The sequence below is a fragment of the Athene cunicularia genome (assembly GCF_003259725.1).
Source record: "Athene cunicularia isolate RWA chromosome 5 unlocalized genomic scaffold, athCun1 chr5_part3, whole genome shotgun sequence".
Lineage (NCBI taxonomy): Eukaryota > Metazoa > Chordata > Aves > Strigiformes > Strigidae > Athene > Athene cunicularia.
Window position 1 is genome coordinate 3,195,583 of NW_020799103.1, and position 17,643 is coordinate 3,213,225.

General features: G+C 38.2%; 2 protein-coding genes across 4 annotated transcripts in view; one reads left to right on the forward strand and one right to left on the reverse strand.

Annotated features, from left to right (window-relative positions):
- CCDC73 (coiled-coil domain containing 73) overlaps positions 1-17,643 on the forward strand; it is a 97,117-nt gene continuing 79,474 nt past the window's right edge. The window contains exons 1-7 of one of the 3 annotated variants that reach the window (XR_003398634.1): positions 1-143; positions 249-421; positions 562-675; positions 5,758-5,928; positions 9,498-9,613; positions 10,286-10,424; positions 13,035-13,147. The gene's annotated coding sequence lies outside the window, so the exon portion shown is untranslated. Of the gene's footprint in view, positions 144-248; positions 422-561; positions 676-5,757; positions 5,929-9,497; positions 9,614-10,285; positions 10,937-13,034 lie in introns of those variants that run through there. The other 2 variants (XR_003398633.1, XR_003398635.1) reach the window with 2 other exon arrangements.
- On the reverse strand, positions 10,969-17,590 carry PRRG4 (proline rich and Gla domain 4). The gene is made up of 5 exons (XM_026850672.1): positions 17,063-17,590; positions 14,685-14,848; positions 13,864-13,912; positions 13,048-13,183; positions 10,969-12,288 (listed from the first exon to the last, which is right to left on the reverse strand). Exons 1-5 carry the CDS (start codon positions 17,169-17,171, stop codon positions 12,060-12,062), a joined length of 687 nt encoding a protein of 228 aa, XP_026706473.1. The 5' UTR covers positions 17,172-17,590; the 3' UTR covers positions 10,969-12,059.

The window sequence follows — 17,643 nt, forward strand, 5'->3', positions numbered from 1 at the left end:
CCTCCTCACGGGAAAATCGAACGGAGGGGTTTATAAAATAAAAAAGCGACGGGCGCGGAATTTCCGTGTGAAGCTCGGCGCCGTGTTTGCCCGCGGAGGCGCCTTAGAGCCTTGGCTTTGCATGCCGGTGCTCAGGGGTTTAGGTTGGTCATCGCTCCGAGGATGCTTTATAGAGGTTAAATAATATAAAAGCACAGCCCTTTAGCTTGTTGTTTTGTTTGTTTGTTTGTTTGTTTTTCTTTCTACAGGCTAAAAGTTTCTAATACGTACATCAGAGCTTTCCAAAAGATTTGGGCATTCCCCATCAGTAAGTCATTGCAGGCCTGGAAGTCTGAATAGGCCAAAAGTCAAACGGCAAGAGGAAGGGACAGAAAGAATATTTAAGTATTTAGAGCGATCTAACCCAGCTGGTGCACAGACAGTAAGTTCCTATATCTTTGGCTACGTGCTTGTTAAAGTATAAGGGAAACTGGCACCAGCTGTACAGAATAGGGGCAGAGGGGACATCCGAGTGGGGCAGGGGGATGGTGGGTGAATTGTGGTGTCTTGCTTTCTTTGCAGGCTGAGATGAGCGGGAGGAATGTGCCTTAGAGGTAAAGATGAGGAATATGCACTTGAAAAGAGGGTGACTGCACCTGAAGGCATTGCTCAGAAGAGGAAGGTGTATGCTAATGAGTAAGTTAAGTCTTTTGAAGATTCAGTTTGTAGTACTCCGGGCAATATCGAACCGCAGAGTGAAATGAATTTTGTAGTAAAATGCAGAGTTTAGAAACTTGACTACAGCCAATCAGATTAGATGCTAAAAATATAATAAAAAAATGAATGGAAAAGTGGTTAATATTAAATGAGAAGACAGGAAGTAAGAGGCTTAAGGAGGAAAAGCAGAGATTCCGCTTTTCTCATGCGTAGTTTCAAGAAGCAGCAAAGTCAACTGTAGAAATAAATGCAGCCTTGCATCTGGAGGGAAAGGTAAGTGTGAAAGTCATCAGCACCGATGAGAGTGAGCGAAGTCACCCAGAGGCCAGGGCAGAGGGAGGAGGGAGAAGAAGAAAAGAAGCTACCAAAGCCAGAAACCAGCAGAGTGAGTTTTCCTTGTATTTGCATAAGTTAGCACCTGTATTGCTTGCAGCTGGAGGAGAGTATGTGGGGGGTGGGAGACCTTTCCCTGGGAAACATGAAGATTACTGTTTTATATATGAACGAGGCCTGATGACAGAAAATTACTCTAGTTTTATGCTAATGATGAAGCACTTACTCTGCTGATACTCTTGAAAGCAGCATTTCCAGCAGGGAAGAGCCTACAGTTTTTTTATTTCCCTGCAGGATCTCTGCTAATTTCCATTATAATATTACACTTAGAGTGCATTGTTTCCCTCAAGTGGGCCTGAGGGAAGGGCAATACGTGGACCTAAGTGTTACAAAATGCATTTTCCACCTAGTTGTAGTGTTTGGTTATCTAGAACAAGCATGTTGGTGTGGAGCTCCCTTAAAAGTTTCTTGCCACAAGTTTAGAATGACAATAAAATGTAAAATTGCTAGTGTTTTGTTTGATTTTTCTTAAATAATGGCAACATGAACTTTAAAGAGTACCTTAATGGTATTTTCATTACAGGGTGTTTATCTGAAGAGAAGGGGGGTGCCAATACTGTTAGATAGGTGGCTGTAAAGTCATGTTACATGAGAAATCACAAACTCGAGTCCAGATTTACAGGCAGGGAAGCATATACAGTAAGTTCAGACCACTAAATGGACTAATTGTCAATATTGAACATTGTTGTAGTAGATCCTCTTTCTTGTAATCAAATAGTGAAGTGAAACAGAAATTATGACAGCTGTTGTTAAGTTTAATTTCTTTTATATGGTTTTAATAGAGGAGGAGTAGACTGAAAACTTAATCGCTCATGTCCATAAGCACCAGATAAAGTCAGTTTATCCAATGGTTTGCTTTTCCTGTGTGTGAGATAAATTTACTTGTCCTGAGACCAGCTGGTGAGACTTCCACAGTTTTCTCATTAAACTGATCCCTGCTGCTTGTTGCTGTCTTCTGTTTAGGAAAGATATCTCGAGGTTTGTACATTTTATCTTTTCTTAACCACAAGATAGTTTGTAACACTGTTCTCTAAGACAACAAGAGAGTCTGTTTAGAGTAAGTGCTTTTACAGTGTCCCGGTATCCATGATACTTAAACAGGTTTTCTGAAAGATTTCAGTGATAGAATAAAAATCTTTTGATAGATCCTGTTAATTACGTATTTTATTTTAACATGTAGATTAAAGTGTACATATTAAGATGTGTATTTGGAAGTTATATTAGACAAGTTCATGATTCTGAATATTGAAAATATTTTGATTTTTGTGTTATTAAGAAACGCTTTTGCTTCAAATTGACTATTACTTTCTATTTAGGAACTGAGCTTTGGTGGGCTTTAACGCCTTCCAGAGTGTCATTTGTAACTGAGTGCCTGTAACCGGTAGTGATTATTACTTAATCAAGAAGTTAATATAATAAAAATATTTTACTGAAACCTAAGCTAATAGAACTTTTCACTCGAAGAGCAAAATCCTAAATCGCAGTACTGTGACACAATCTGTGCAGCATACCAGCCTAGGGGAGTACTGAATTTCTGTTGCTGATTTCTTTCCCTAAATGCAGTCTCCACATGGAAAAATGATGTAACAAACCCTTTACAGAATCAAAAATGTCATGTGATGGTTAGGAGAGAGATTTAAGTACTTAAGGTAACACTTGAATGGGAATCCTCTGCCTGTGGTCCGAGGAGTGATTTTCAGCCTGTGCTGCTGCCTAAAGGTGTGTTGCAGGGCTGGGCTGCCTCAGCTGCTTGCTGACATCCAAAGGAGAGGGCCTTACTCTGCCTCCATCCTGCTTCACCTTCCTGCTCCTAGCAAAGTGCTCTGGCCACAAGGTGAGCAGTAAATTAGCTCCACTGGCAAAAGAACACTTACTTTTTTGCCAGAGGTAATTTTTCTGTAATTTTGCTGAGCTGAGTCAGCTTGCTTTGCATCAAATGAGTGCTGGCTCAGGGCAAGCAGTGGTAGTGCGCAGCCAGCAGCAGCTGGGAAGGGAAGGAGATGACAGGAAAGAGCAGGGAACTTTTATTTCTGATGATGAGATGTTGTCTTGACTCATGGTATATTCAATATAAAAATCTCTAGGAGTGCTTGAGGATATACTCCTGCGGACATTAACGGGCTTCTCTGCCCAAATGCCAGTTCAGCCAGAATCAAGCCAGCTCTGTTACAGAACTCTGTTAGCTAATATACAACGCCCCTTAGGGAACCTTTCCTATTTCCTTCTTTCTCTTTCAATTATTTAATGTTACACAATGCTGAATGGCAATATTGCTTTTTGAGGTCTAGTTTTATGTTTAAAGTGACTGTATGCCAAATGAAATGCAGGATCAAGCTAATGGATAGTTGGCAGTTTTCTGTGATTTGATCATAATTAAAACCAATATATCAATCACAAATCCAGGACCAGAATAATGCTCCAATTCACACTTGCTGTTGATTTATTTGTTTGTAACGGATTGATTTGTTTTGTAACTTTTTTCTTTGCTTAGTGTGATATTATTATTACTCATGTTAACAGAAGAATGCCAGCCAGTCTTTAGTTGAGTGTGATTGAGTATTTTGTATGTTGTATATGTACAAGACTGACCAGGCAGAAGACTACATGGTATGTTAGTTTTAACAGTGCCACAGATGTTAAATCCTTGTGCGTGCAGCAGCAGGTGTTACGGAATGGGGTGATTCTTCACAGGGCCAGCAGTTGCTGCCCGTGCTTTTGGCATCCTTTTTACTGCAGGTACAACAAACTTGGCTCTACGAGGCTGCACCAGTGTCTCTCTATCCCCATATGCCCTCTTCTTCCACAGAGGGTATTGCTCCTCTCCTGCGCCTTTCCATAACAGATGATGCCTGGTTTTGGTCTTTCACTGGCTCTTCTCTCATGTTTAAGTGCCAAAATATATTTTTTTTTTCTTGCAATAAGAGGCTTTCAGCTAAATCTGTAAACTGTTGGGTTTTGCAGCAAAATTTTTGGTATGCTTCAGGGCAATTTTTGATGGGGTGAAAGGGATTGTGGAAGAAGAGTCAGAACAGCAGCTTCAGCTGTTGTTGATCAAAGAAAGTAGTTAAAGGCACGGCATGCGGTTAATGCTGCAAGTCTGAGATTACAGCTTGGTTGTTGAAAGTGGACAAAAAGGATTGTATTTCAGTTCATAATAGTACTTTATTTTGGAACTATCTCAGTATCATAAATAGTTTGCTAACACACACAAACATCTTAGTGGTTAGCTTTCAGTGGCTAACCATTTGTCAACAAAAGCTCTAGAAATGCTTAACAGTTAGCCTTGTGCTGAGAGAATGAACCTTCACAATTGTTTGAAAATAGTGTTTCAGAGACTTGACATTCTTTTTTGAAAACTAATGTTTCAAAAATAAAACTTTCAAATAACTTCAACATGTCTGATGAGATGAAGCTCAGGCCAAAGCTGAGCTGGGTCTGATTTACTACCAAATTCTAATAAGAGCACAAAATAAAATTTCTGCAGCGTCTTTCTCTGATGAAGACTGATGGACAGTAGGCACCCGCTTAGAGATCATGGATGCAGTGCCTTTGTGCAGGATTTGTGTGTGATGCTGGGCTGTGGTATCTTCCATGAGCCACAGTGGGTAAGTAGATCAGATACTATGTAGTAATAACATGAGTCTTGGTTAGGCCTGTTATTAATCACTGACGGTGATCACTTTTTTTGGTTGTAATTGCGATTCTGACCAAAGCAGAAACAGATATGATTTTGCATTTAATCTGGCACGTGGCCTTTTTTAACACAAAACTAGACTTTAAGACATGTATAAATAGGGAAGGGAGTGCTGCCTTTCGGAGAGCACAGTTGGTCTTGGAGCCTCACAGCAAATACTCTGTTTCTTTGCATTTCTTTACATATACTGTGCATTTATTTGAGTATGTGTACAAACAAATGAAGTAAAATCTTCAGAATTCATTCTGTTGAACTAAAATTGATCTACGAAACCATGGTATTTCTGAGGTGATGACTGAGCTGGTAGAAATCTCACTGCAGCAGTGAGATGGAAAGCCTTGGTTCCTTCACTTTCCCAGTCCTGGTCATGCAGTTCAACACCTTCCAAGGTGCCACCACAGGCACTTGTGTTCATTCAACTCACCCACTCAGAAGAAAGCTGGCCACGTTTTTGCTGGATGATTTACAAAGGGATCTAGTAGGCACCAGAACTGGTATAAGGTAAGTGGGAGAAATGTGTGGTGACATGTAGGAAAAAGAAAAATAAAACCTTGCTCTTGAACAAACTCAGAGTTATAACAGAGAGTATTTTATTTTAACTCTCGCTAGGTATTTTCTTTTGTAGCATATCCATTCTGGGTATCTAACATTAAATACTGGATGTTTATGTGTTCAGTACTCAGCAGTTGCTGATCTTTAGGAAAATTAAAACTGAAGCTGCCTGAACAACGTGAGCGATCACAGGTGTTTATTTCCTAAATAAAGTGGGCACTGCATCAGAAACTTAAAACCTGTTATAAGGCCTTTTCAAAATTGTGTTTAATTGTACCAGTTTCTAGACTGAAATATTTTTCCTGATTCTTCGAAGTCTGGCTGCTGCCTTTAAAGTGTGGACTTCTGAAGGCTCCCAGAATATAGGCAGCAATATCCCTGCATCTGATGGCCCCTTTTGTTTCAATATTTCTGCAACCTAGGTGCTATGCAAAGAAATCAGGAGGGAAAGGAGGAGCTGAGGGCCTTGCTATCTCTATGATGAGACTAGGGAAGCTGTGCAACAAGAATGGTTTTCAGAAGAGTGAGAAGGGACCAAGTGCTTGGGAACCATGTCCAGGAAAGGAAAAAAGAAATAATTAAGCAGCAAACAGGTGAGTGTGTGCTATAGCAGATTATGAATAGATACAGAAAAAGGAATCGGAGAAGGAAAAAAAAGTTAGAGAAAATTGTAGGTAGAACAATAAGAGGAAAAAAAAGGAAATTAAAAGTTAAATGTAAAACAAAAGTAATTATGTATTTTCAACATGGACAAAATTTACTGCATCAAAAATAGCTAAAGTACATTTGATACTGTTATTTTTCATATAAACAACTAGTATAGCTGCCATTGTGAAATTATGGAAGAGATAATATATTTAATGGTAAAATAGAGGGATGGCTTCTACCTTATGGAAGTTGGGGAGGTTGCTCCCACAGGGGTAAACAGCGAACCAAATTGTAGTTTAAACACAAATGGAACTAGCGTTGCTTCTCTTGTTGGCACATCATAGAACCTGCTGTTCCCAGCTGGAGCTGGTCTTTTGCTGACATTTCAGTATTTTGCCAAATTAGTCAGGGCAGTTTTGCTGTAATTGTTTTTGACATTTCAAAGTGAATGGGCTGGCTTTCTATTAAATGGACACAGAGATTGAGAGTTAGAGGGGAAATCTTATTAATCTGAGTTTTGCCTAGCTTTTTTTAAAAAAAATAAGTAGTGTCAATGCAGTAAATTTGCTCAACTTACACATAGTTTTATGAATTGTTGAAATTCAGTGGATACAAACTTTTTTTTTGAGCAAGGAACTGTATAGCTCAGTATAGCACAATATTATATGGCATAATATTGTAAACAGATGACATAAAAGACATTTTTCAAAGAACTGGGATCGTATTTACCCAAGAGAATGAAGTATCTACACCCCACTGAATGTATTTCAAGTCTCAGTTCCATCGACTGATTGAAAGGATTCAAATATAGGAGGAGATTCTGCTATTCTTTCAGGAGTTTTAACCAGCTAGCTCAGCTCATCCGGTGTGGTTGGGAGAAAAAGCACAAATCTGACTGTTGCTTTCCAGTGGGCAGAACAAGAGGGGCTTAATTTAGTGTAATTTGCTATGCTACAGTATTAACTTCATCTAGCTGTCCTCATCCACCCCCCTTGCCTCTGCAGAATTTTATTCTCGTTGCGTACCTTCAAATCACCATTACCAAATGAGGAAGCCCTGCTTCCTGCCTTGTATTTACAGGCCTGCTCTGGTCCTCACTGGAGTGATCTTGCTCGCTTCCCTGACATTAAGAAAGGGGGTATTTTTTTATCACATTATTGTGTTAAATCTTCTCACCAAAGGTCTGGTGGAAGTGAAGGCAGATGGAAGGGTACAATGTCCGGTTTACGTTGGTTTGTTTGTCTTGAAGACTTCAGTTGAGTGGAGTTCATGGCTCAGAAACTCAAGTGCTTAAGTGAACTAGAGCAATTAAGTAGGAAGCTTCTCTCCACAGTAGAAATTGCTAGTGTTAAGGAAGACAAACCATGATCCTTCTTCTCTGTCCATAGGTGCTATATTGCAGGAAGAATCATGGAATTATAGAATGGGTTGGGTTGGGTTGGGTTGGAAGGGACCTTTAAAGGTCCTCCAGTCCAACCCCCCCTTCAGTAAGCAGGGACATCTTAAATGTTCCCAGGGATTGGGGCATCTACCACCTCTTGGGCAACCCCAGTGTTTCACCACCCTCATCATACACAATTTCTTCCTTGTATCTTGTCAAAATCCACCCTCTTAGTTTAAAACCATTTCCCTTCGTCCTATCGCAAACATGCTAAAATGTTTATCCCCATCTTACAAGCCCCCTTTAATTAACAAGAGTGCATGCTGTTACCAACTTAAATTTAAAAAAACACCAAAATAAAACAACAAAAGGGTTATTTGAGGTTTTTAAACTTTTTATCAAAGACTAAAGTAGCATTTTCTCTTTTGCTATGATTAATCCGCATAAATATTTGGAAAGTGTTTTACAAAATAATATAGAGACCAGCAGAGTTGAAAATACTGCTACCCCTTGTGCAACAAAATGACAGCATTTACTATCAGAGTTAGAAGTAAAATACAACCAGTGACAAGGGCATTAAAAAGGCTCTGTCGGATGAGGGAAATATGCTCATAAGATTAAGTAACAAGAACTGTTTACACAGTTCAGAAATGACTGGAAACAGTCAGAAGTTACCACCTGGATAAAGAGCAGGGTATTAGGGAAGATGTGCTTATGTTTTTTTGAGAGGAAAATACATCCAAGTTCTTGACTATGAAAATGATAGAGTGATAAATTTGTATGTGGTAGAAATTGAAAGACGTTTCCAGTATAGAAAGAGCAAGCTTGAAGTCTTTGAAATATGGCTTTTAAACCTGGGGTTTCCTACCTGCTTGCTACACCACATGGAACAAGTGAGGATAGCAGCAATAAAACTTTTGTTGGCAGATGAGACTGCAGATAGAAGTTTGTTGGTTTGTTGTTTGGGGTTGTTTTTTTTAAAAAAAAGCTTTAAATGAGCCTGTACTGTTAATCAAAGTAATCAGTGTTGCTAATAACTTACAGGTAATTAATGCAGTTTACTCATGGCTGGTAATCTGAGGAAACACAAGGAATTTTCCTATGCTTTCCAAATTTCAGATATACTTTTTAAGGGCAGATCAGCCTCATTCTAGTTAATACAAGTAGGCATCAGTAAAACAATAGAATTCTCTGAATCAGGTTTGGCAACAGGATTGTGGTAAATAATTTGGCAGAGCATTACGCTTTTATTACCTGAAGTGATCGGTTACTTCATTTTTGTCTCCAGTCCCAGTTCAGATGAAGCTATAGATTTTGGCCAGAATCAGATGCTTTATGACTCACATTTTCATGAACTGTGGTGAGGTAGTGCACTTCCATTTGGTATTTTGGGTTTGCTCTTTCAATGAAATCACAACCCCAACAAAACCCCCAAAAAAACTAGAAATACATAACGCTCATAATACTATTTCTCAGATGATTTGATAAATCAAATAGTAGGCCTTCTTATCTCACTGAAGGAAAAAAAAAAACAGGTTATTTATTTTTCAGTTGATAGAGCCAGAGACCACTTTTCAGACCCTCAGTTATTTGCTCTAACTAATAATCTGTCCTGATTTATAAGAAGATGCATGCTGTAATCTTGTATAACGCCAAAAGGGCTAAGTTTTGGAAAACTGTTCCAAGGCAATGGCTAACAGCATTTACTACGACAAGTTTAAACCTGTTCTGAGAGAAACAATTTAGGTACTATGTAATTTTTCCCAGTGTTTTGTTTAGACACTTCTTTTTTCAACAGTTACAGTAGATCTCTGTTAATTCACTTACAAGGCACTGCCTTTCCTACCTGCTCTTGAAAGAAAGTCCAGGAGTCAAAACACTGATTTACATCTGTATACAAGTTAGATTAAACTTGCTGCTGTTTTGCTCCTCAAAATCTACTTCCTCCTCTTTGTCCTTCCACCTAAGGACACTTGTATTTGTTTTCAATATTCTAATAGCACCTGGATTCTCAGAGGGAACCAACTGCTTTTAAAATCTGCAAATGTGGCAACACTTCTGAATTCATGAGTCACCATAGTCTACCTCTTGTTGATTTTTTTTTTTTTCCTCTGCTAACCCTGATGGATCAAGTTCTAAAAAGAGACAACACAAGAGTGTCTTGGGCCAGGAGTTGATGTATGAGAGAAGAAAAACAAACAACCCAAACAACTGCCATTCAAAGGAATTTTCTCCCTTTACAAGGAGAGGTAAGTTTATGTTATGTTCAACTAAATTTGAAACTTTGCTGCTTATTTATAATAAGCAGAATGTGTCTCGCAAATTGTTACAAAACCAGTATTTTCATGTCATGGCATATTTTGAGTATCTTCAGGGTCTGAAGTGTAGATTCTTTTGAGTAAATTTGAAGTGTTAAACCCTATAGAAGGTGCAGTTTAGTGCCCAAAGCACTACAGCATTGATGTTTAACAGTTGCACAGTCTTAAGGGTTTTTTTATTAATTATGAAGGACAAGACTTTTCCTTGCATTGCATGAAATACTTTGCAAATTATTTGTAGAAACAGTAGAAGAATCAAATTTAAAGTGTTTCATTTCTGTAGTTTATTAAAAAATGTTGAATTTGCCAGATTAACACATCCCTGTAGTGACATTAAAAAATCTCTGAACTCTAAGCCCTGTGAAATCCCTTTCCTTGAAAGTGCTCCTATCAGTCCCATTAAATTAGTAATTTTTGAGTCCCGGGGAAAATCTAGACAGAAATGTGCTCTATACTCAAGATGCACATTAACAAATTTAAAAAAATAGTTACCTAAATCAAAAGGAAATATGGGAGAAATGTTTTTAAGCTTATCATTCCATAGCTTCATTATAACTCTGTTTTGGTTATCAACAGTGATCTCACATAATTGACTTATTTCAGCCTTACAGAACAGTAACCTTCAAGAACTTCAAAAGGCTTTCACCTTTCAAAGAACTTTCACAAGTAGGGCAAAAGTGAACTGAAGCTATCCCAACACGGGGATTTCCCATCTCTCCAACGCGAAAGAAGCTGCAGAGAGGTTTGTGACTTGTCAAAGGCCAAATCTGATGCTGACACCTTAGGAATAAAAACAGAGTCCAATGTCCACTGATTCCAGCTGGGTTGTCTGTATTTTTAAAAAGACCTCCTTGTGTAACATTTTTGCTGTGCCTTCTTTATATTCCAAGATTTGGAGTGTTTTCTTCTTTACAAATGCATTTGCAGATCAGCAATACTCTGCATCTCACTCAATAGCACTAGCATGTTAAAAAACATTGACATTCTGTGAAATGTTACATACAAAACATTCAACCTTTATATATAAAAATGCATTTTAGGCACCAAATTAAAATACCATTTCCTGGTGTCAGCAGTGGTCAAATGGGGGGTGTGTGGGGAATTTGCTGCAGCTTAACTTCTTTGCAGGTGTTCAACTATATAGCTACTGTAATATAGGAAAACACCAGCCGGACGTGTTGTCTGTGAGATCTTCTGATAGAGCTTCTGTGGGCACAGGAAGCTTCTTCCACTGCAGTGCCATCTGAGTTAGAGGTAAAGGGATGGCAACGTTGGTCTGTGACTTGCTCAGCAAGGTCTGTAGGCCATATGATGCTGGGGACTGATATTTTAATAAGATGTAAAATTAAGAGTGGCTACAACTGGAGATAGAGAAATTGTATTGATACAGTTAACTGGTAACTCCTTAAAATTCTTGATTATTGCTCTGTGGATACTGGTTCTTTATCTAATACAATGTTTAATTCTACTTAAAAACCATTTTGTCATCCCAGTAGGGCACTACATACACAGAGTGCTGGTGTGCACTTCAGTAAGCTAAATGATTTGACAAACTAAATGTCTTTTTCAACATTCACATTTTTAAACTGCAAGAGAAACACTGTGAAACCTGGCTACTTTTTTAACAAGGGACAAATCTCTAGTTATTTGCTTAACAGCCCCTGACCCACTGTAGTCAGTCACTTTGACCTGGCATTTAGTGCTTAACATCAAAACCATTCGATAGAAGTACACTTTGTCTAAATAAGTAATGTGCCATTCAATAAATGGTTCATTTTTATCCAAAACTATAATCACAAAAATACAACAATTTGAGTAGCATGTTAACCAGCTATGTCTCAAATCAGTGTAATCCAGAAGCAGTAATATATATACATTTCCAAGATCAAATAATGAAATAATTTTCATACTTAAATCTACTTCTAGAATGAAAATTCACACAGCAATGAAGTGAATATATCAAACAACAAAGCAGACTTTTTATGATGGTTTAAAGTATTAATAATCACCAAAAAAGGTTAGTGTCAATAAAACCAATTAAAATACTGTTCCTTCTAAAGAAAAAAAAGTGAAACTATTAATGAAACATCAACAGTGTGAGGGAATGGCTCAAAGTGCACATGGAAGAGGGTGGCAGTACAAAACTTAACTCTTTATGCATTCCCTTCTCTTAGCGCAATAACCTTGTGCAAAGAGCAGTCCTGCAGCCTTTGCAGCACATCACTTTTCCCAAATGGGACCTTCACTTCTTCCTGGTTACGCTAAAGGTCTTTCACATTTTTGTAGACTGTCTTGCAATATGCAAGGTAGCACACACTTTAAAAAAAAGTATGTTATATTTCAGTAATCCCCCCTCACCCCAGAAGGAGATTTGTGACTAGGGGGCAGGAAGTGACATAGACTTTTTTAACACCCGTGCTCCTTTTGGGGGCCCTGGATAAGGGGGTGGGGGCACATCGTGTTGTCCATCTGAAGTAAGTGCTTGCTCATAAGTTGGTAGTCCTGAATCATCAGTTCTGAGAGGAAGTGAGTTTAGAGAAAATTCTTCATGCCTTCTGAAGATGCTAGATGAATTACGTCTTCTAGTTCTTCCATAATCCAAGTACCTAAACAAAACACCATTGTAAGTGGCAGCTTCTGTTTTAAAGGGAAGAAAGAATATAAAGTCTGTATTGTAAAAAAAAAAACCAAAAAAACAAAACACACACCACCAAAACAAAAAAAACCCCACCAAATCAACTAAAAAAATAAAAAACAAACTCAAGAAGCCAGCAAAACCCACTTGGTTTCAGTGATCAAAAAGCCTAGAAGCCAAATACTCTCTCCAAACTACAGGGTAAAAATAGCTCAGTAATGTGAAATTTATAGGGAAGAGGAAGTACATAATCCTCTTGTATTCTTTTCAGGTTTAGGATAAAGGAAGATGCAGGGGTAGAGAATTCATAATGAAGCTTTTTCTCCAACCTATTTAATTTCACATCTGAAGTGGGTTATGTGCCATGAAGAGCGTACAACCTTTAAAGAGCCAACAGAACATGTCAGACTTTCCATTGCAGGCTGCACCCTAATAAAATTATTCCATCTTTTTAGTAATAATGTTTTGGAACCAAGAACACCACACGCACACACAAAATCCCAAAGGTACATCAGCCATGCAAGTGGTGTGTTTCACACTGTTATTCAGCATAACTACTACTACTGCTCACCTAACTTTCCTTCCAGGAACGTAAGAAGCAGAACTTCCACTGGATTCTCTGAGAATACAGTTAGACCAACCCACAGTGACTTTTAAATTCCACTCTTAAGTTTGTTTTGGTGTTTGGTTGTTTTTTTGTGGATTTTTTTTTTTTAGTGAAATTCCTTACCCTGGTGATTGCCTCGATTTGCATCTACTTTTGCAGCAGTAGAAGATGAGCAGTGCAATTACAACTAACAGTACTCCAGCAGCAACCAAACTGATGAGAAGTCCTGTAACGTTAATCTTTTGTAGTGTCTCATCACCTGAAGATAAAACATGGGTTATTTTCATTATGTGTTCTTTCCATCTACAGAGCATACGGTATGAAATACTAAATTTTGTTGTGCTAGAAGACTGTTCGTTGCCACAAATATCTAGCTTGCTGTGAGAAGCCATAGTATCTGTGCAACACAACTGAAGATTATTATTTGCATTCAGCTTAAAGCAAAAGTGAGTAGATGCTCCCTTTTCTGTTGAGAAATGTCTTCTAATGCCTTCCAAATACTACTTCAGTACTTGGGCCTTTATCAGGACAAATCAGGATCCTCAAGTCATACTATTTTTTTAAAAAAACATCTGAAATAAGACTACTCTGAACCTGAATCAAATGGTTATATTACTATTAAAGAAAGGGGATGGGGTAGGGTGTGACACAAAGCTACAGAATTACTGCAAAGTTTACTGATTGTGTAATAAAACAAAGAAATTAACAACAAAATCAATAGTTTTTACCTACAGACTTATAATGGATCCCACTGAGATGCTTTATTGAGTATGTTTTATAGTACTAGATAATGCAATGTACTTGCACAGTTCGCAGTGAATTTCAGTAAAAAGATGAATTCTGATTTTGCTAACTGAATGCATAGTGTATTTTTAAGATTGTACTATAATAACACACACAGAACATTGCAATATAAGAAAACAATAAGAGATTACTTACCTATTTTTATTTTGGGGCCTTTAATTAAATAGTCTTTCCAAAAATCCATCTATAAAACCACAAAGGATCAGATTTATTTAAGATACATAATGGGCAGGCTTTAATATGGTACTGCGGGCAAAATTTAACAATGGCATAAACTGAACCAACTCCAGCTGAAGGATTTGCACTTGCTTATCCCGCGATTATTTTTCTCATACATTGAAGTTTGCATAAAAATTACAATTTCACAAAGAAGAAAAGTGCCAGCTGGTGAAAGAGAAAAGTGCTGGAAGGTTTCTGATGTTTTTTGTTTGGGTTTTTTTTTTAATATCAGGTTTCTTCCAAGCTGTATATAGGTAATGAGTTAGAAGATAATGCTATAGGAATACTCAGCAATAGCTGAACTACAGATTCGTTCTGTACTCCTTTCTTCTAAAACACTTCTTTGGCATGACAGAAGGACACGGTCAGCCAGTTAATACACAGAGCATATAAACTGGACATGGGAATACACATTCAAATTGGATGCTGAGAATTTACTAAAAAGAAATAATGAGATGCTGAAAACTCATATAGGTGTATCCACAAGAGGTAATTCTGAAGTTCCATTTACATTTGTTTGCAGAATTAGAGCCCTTATCTAAAGTCTTTAAGACACTAGTACATATTTGAGTGTATTCACTGTGTTACTAGAGGAATAACCCCATGTAATTGGAGCCTCTACAGTAGAATAAGCAATCATCTTAAGTGCTGTTTTCAGAAGGGCTACAGTATTTAGATACAGTAATTATTTAGTTAATAACCTCCTTCACTATATTAAATTCAGTTTAAACGGCTACCGTTTTATCAGGGTCTTCAAAAATTTCTCTTGCTTCTTCATAATTGCACAGTTCTTCAAAGCATTCTCTTTCCAGGTTATCCGCTGTGAATGCTTCAAAATCAAATCTGTTATTCAGAAGATGTCGTCCAATGAATAAATTGGCCTCCTTTTCTGATGTGAACACTAATTAAAAAAAAAATCAAGTTTATTTAAAACAAGTTAGGAAAGCTAAATTTGGTATTTTTAAAGAATGGTTAGTATCCTAAAGTAGCACACTGAGTCCACTTCTTTGCCTGGCATCTCTCAACTATACATAGGAAAAAGAAACATCAAGGTCTCCTTCTAAAGTGTCATCCTCGCTAACTTTTTTAACTATGCCATATAAAATAAACATGTTTTCCTTTCTCATAAAGCATTCCAGCTATTCTTTATACTGGCCAAGAGAATTTGATTCTCCTGACAGCTGTTGTTCAAGTTTTGGTGTTATCCCTTCTGGGATGTGGGCGTAAGTTTTCTACTGGAGCTCTTAAGAACAACATAATGGTCACATAAAGCAGAAATTCAGTCAGATCCAAACCCAACAAGACACTGACCTACTGGAGGAAAGAGGCAAGGGAGGGAAAAAAGAAAAAAAAATCTTCCTCCTAAAGAATCCTCAGTATACATTTATCAATATTCTGGTATCTCTAAGTTCCAAATTTTGTTTACATAATTTGAATTTTAAATCATAGCAGCAGAGTCCTATTCATTTTGTGTTTGTTCAGTTTTCACAATCATGCAGCGCGTTTTATGCAAAGGTTGGCATATTGCCAGGTTTATTTGTTTTAAGGTAGTCCATGATAGGAATTTTCCTGACAACGGGCACTTCTAAAGACATTTCATTCTTTTCTTCTTTTTGTAATTATTACAGGCTTCATGACGCCTCATGTAGTAAGTTGTGAGGTGAGATTCCAGAAGAGGTAGTGAAATTATAGAAGGCTTTGGAATACAGGAATGCGTTTTTCTCACCAGGCATTTTCCATAGTCAAGTTTTAGCCTGCTCTTGCTACAGCTTCTTTTAAAAAAACAAAAATCATTGTATGACAGAACTCGTTTTCTGGCTTGGTTTTCAGTGAAAGCCTAATCCAAGAAAGTCAGACTATTTGGTTAAACAAAATGACTAGAGAATTATTTTTGCAACTGTAATGCAGAAACAGCATTGTTACATACCAGGCCAGACAGCTAAAAAAGGAGATGAGATTCAGTATAAAGTTCTTCAGCTACACATTAGCTCTGTGTTCTTGTTAGCTTGTTTGGTTAGATTATCACATCATTCAGGAATTTTTACCCTAATAGTTACTGTTAGATCTTGCAATATCTCAAAAGGGTTTGCTTTCTGAAAACTTAAGAAAACTGCAGTGTAACTTGCATACTGGTTGTTTGCATCTTTAGTATTATAGTATATTGAAGGAATATTACAGTATATATTTATAATTTATATAATATATACAGTATACATCGAAGGAGCCACATGTGTGTGTACACATTTGCGTAGGGAGGGAGATCTGTTATTCTAAAGTAATTGCAAGAAAATCTAAGCTTAAAATATTTATGCTCTAAGAGTAACCAGAGAGAAGGACTTAATTTAAAAAAAAAAATGCACAAGTGAATAGGGGAAAGAATTACATGGAAAAAATACTATGAATATCGTGGTTCAGTGCACACAAGAATAACCTTAGTCTTCTGAAACAGTTTTGCTCAATAGTGTTCCATTCCTTACCGTGCAAGTAATATTAGCTATACCTCAGAATTAACATAGGTAATTGATGCCTTTTAGTTAACATGGAATGCACAGGCAAACTGCCTGGAGCCTAGGACCCCTAATTCCCAGTCATATGTACACCTTTTCTCTTTCGAAGAGTCTTTATCCATTTATCTGCCCTTTTTTCATTTTGTAGGACATAGAGTACACCTATCTCCATCTCCCAAATTACCTGCAACCTGGTGATTAAGATAGTATTTGGAGAATGAAACAGATGGATTTGAATTCTCTCTTCTATGTGAAGGAACCAAATGCAGTTCTGTAGTCCTTGGTTCAACAAAATGGTAACTGCAGTTTTACGATGCTTAGAATTCAATTTTAAATAATCCTAGAGACCTAAAGCACTCAATTGTCCCAATCCGCACTTACTACTGGATCTGATAAATACTTAATACCAACACCCAAGTCAGTTATCAGTCATTTCAGCAAGATATTCTAATATTCTAAAATTAAGCATAAAACAGCTTAATTTCTTTAAATGAAGTAGAAAACCCAACGACAAAACCAAAACTTTACATAAAGAGATTTCTCAGCAGAAGCAAAGTTAGATATGGTTTTACTCTGGAAAGCATAAAATCACGTTAAAAGTAAGTTACCATCTTTCCATTCAGGTTGCTCCAAGTTATTTAATCTCCTCCCTGTGCAGTGAGGAAACGCAAAGATCGTCACATGTAGTTGACACAGCAGCACCCAAACCGCAAACATGGTGTGGTTAATCTGTCAGACAGAAACTAACGTGAGTTAAACCAAAAAATGACAACGCAATCTCCCGCGGCGTCCGCGATGAACCCTGAATGAATCCTCTAAATGAGATCATCTCACACAAGCACCCACACGCGGCGGAGGCTGGTGGCTCCCCCTGCACAAGGACACCCATCCGAACTGGTCCTACACGTCTCTCCGTGAGTTTTCGTTGCGTAACACCCGCCCGGGTGCGCGGGGCCGAGCGATCCCCTCCCGGGACGGGGCTGGCGGCAGCAGCAGCCGCCTCAGGTGGCGACTTGCCGGGCAGCCACGGTGCCGCGGGCTCGCTCTGGCCCTTCGGAGCGCGGCGATGCCGCCGCCAGAGCGCCTGCAGCAGGGTCTAGGGGCTGCCCGACCTAAGCGGGCTACAGAAACCATTTTGTCAGGAGAAAGCTGCTCCCGCCCAACCCTCCGGCGGAGAGCCTGCCCCTGT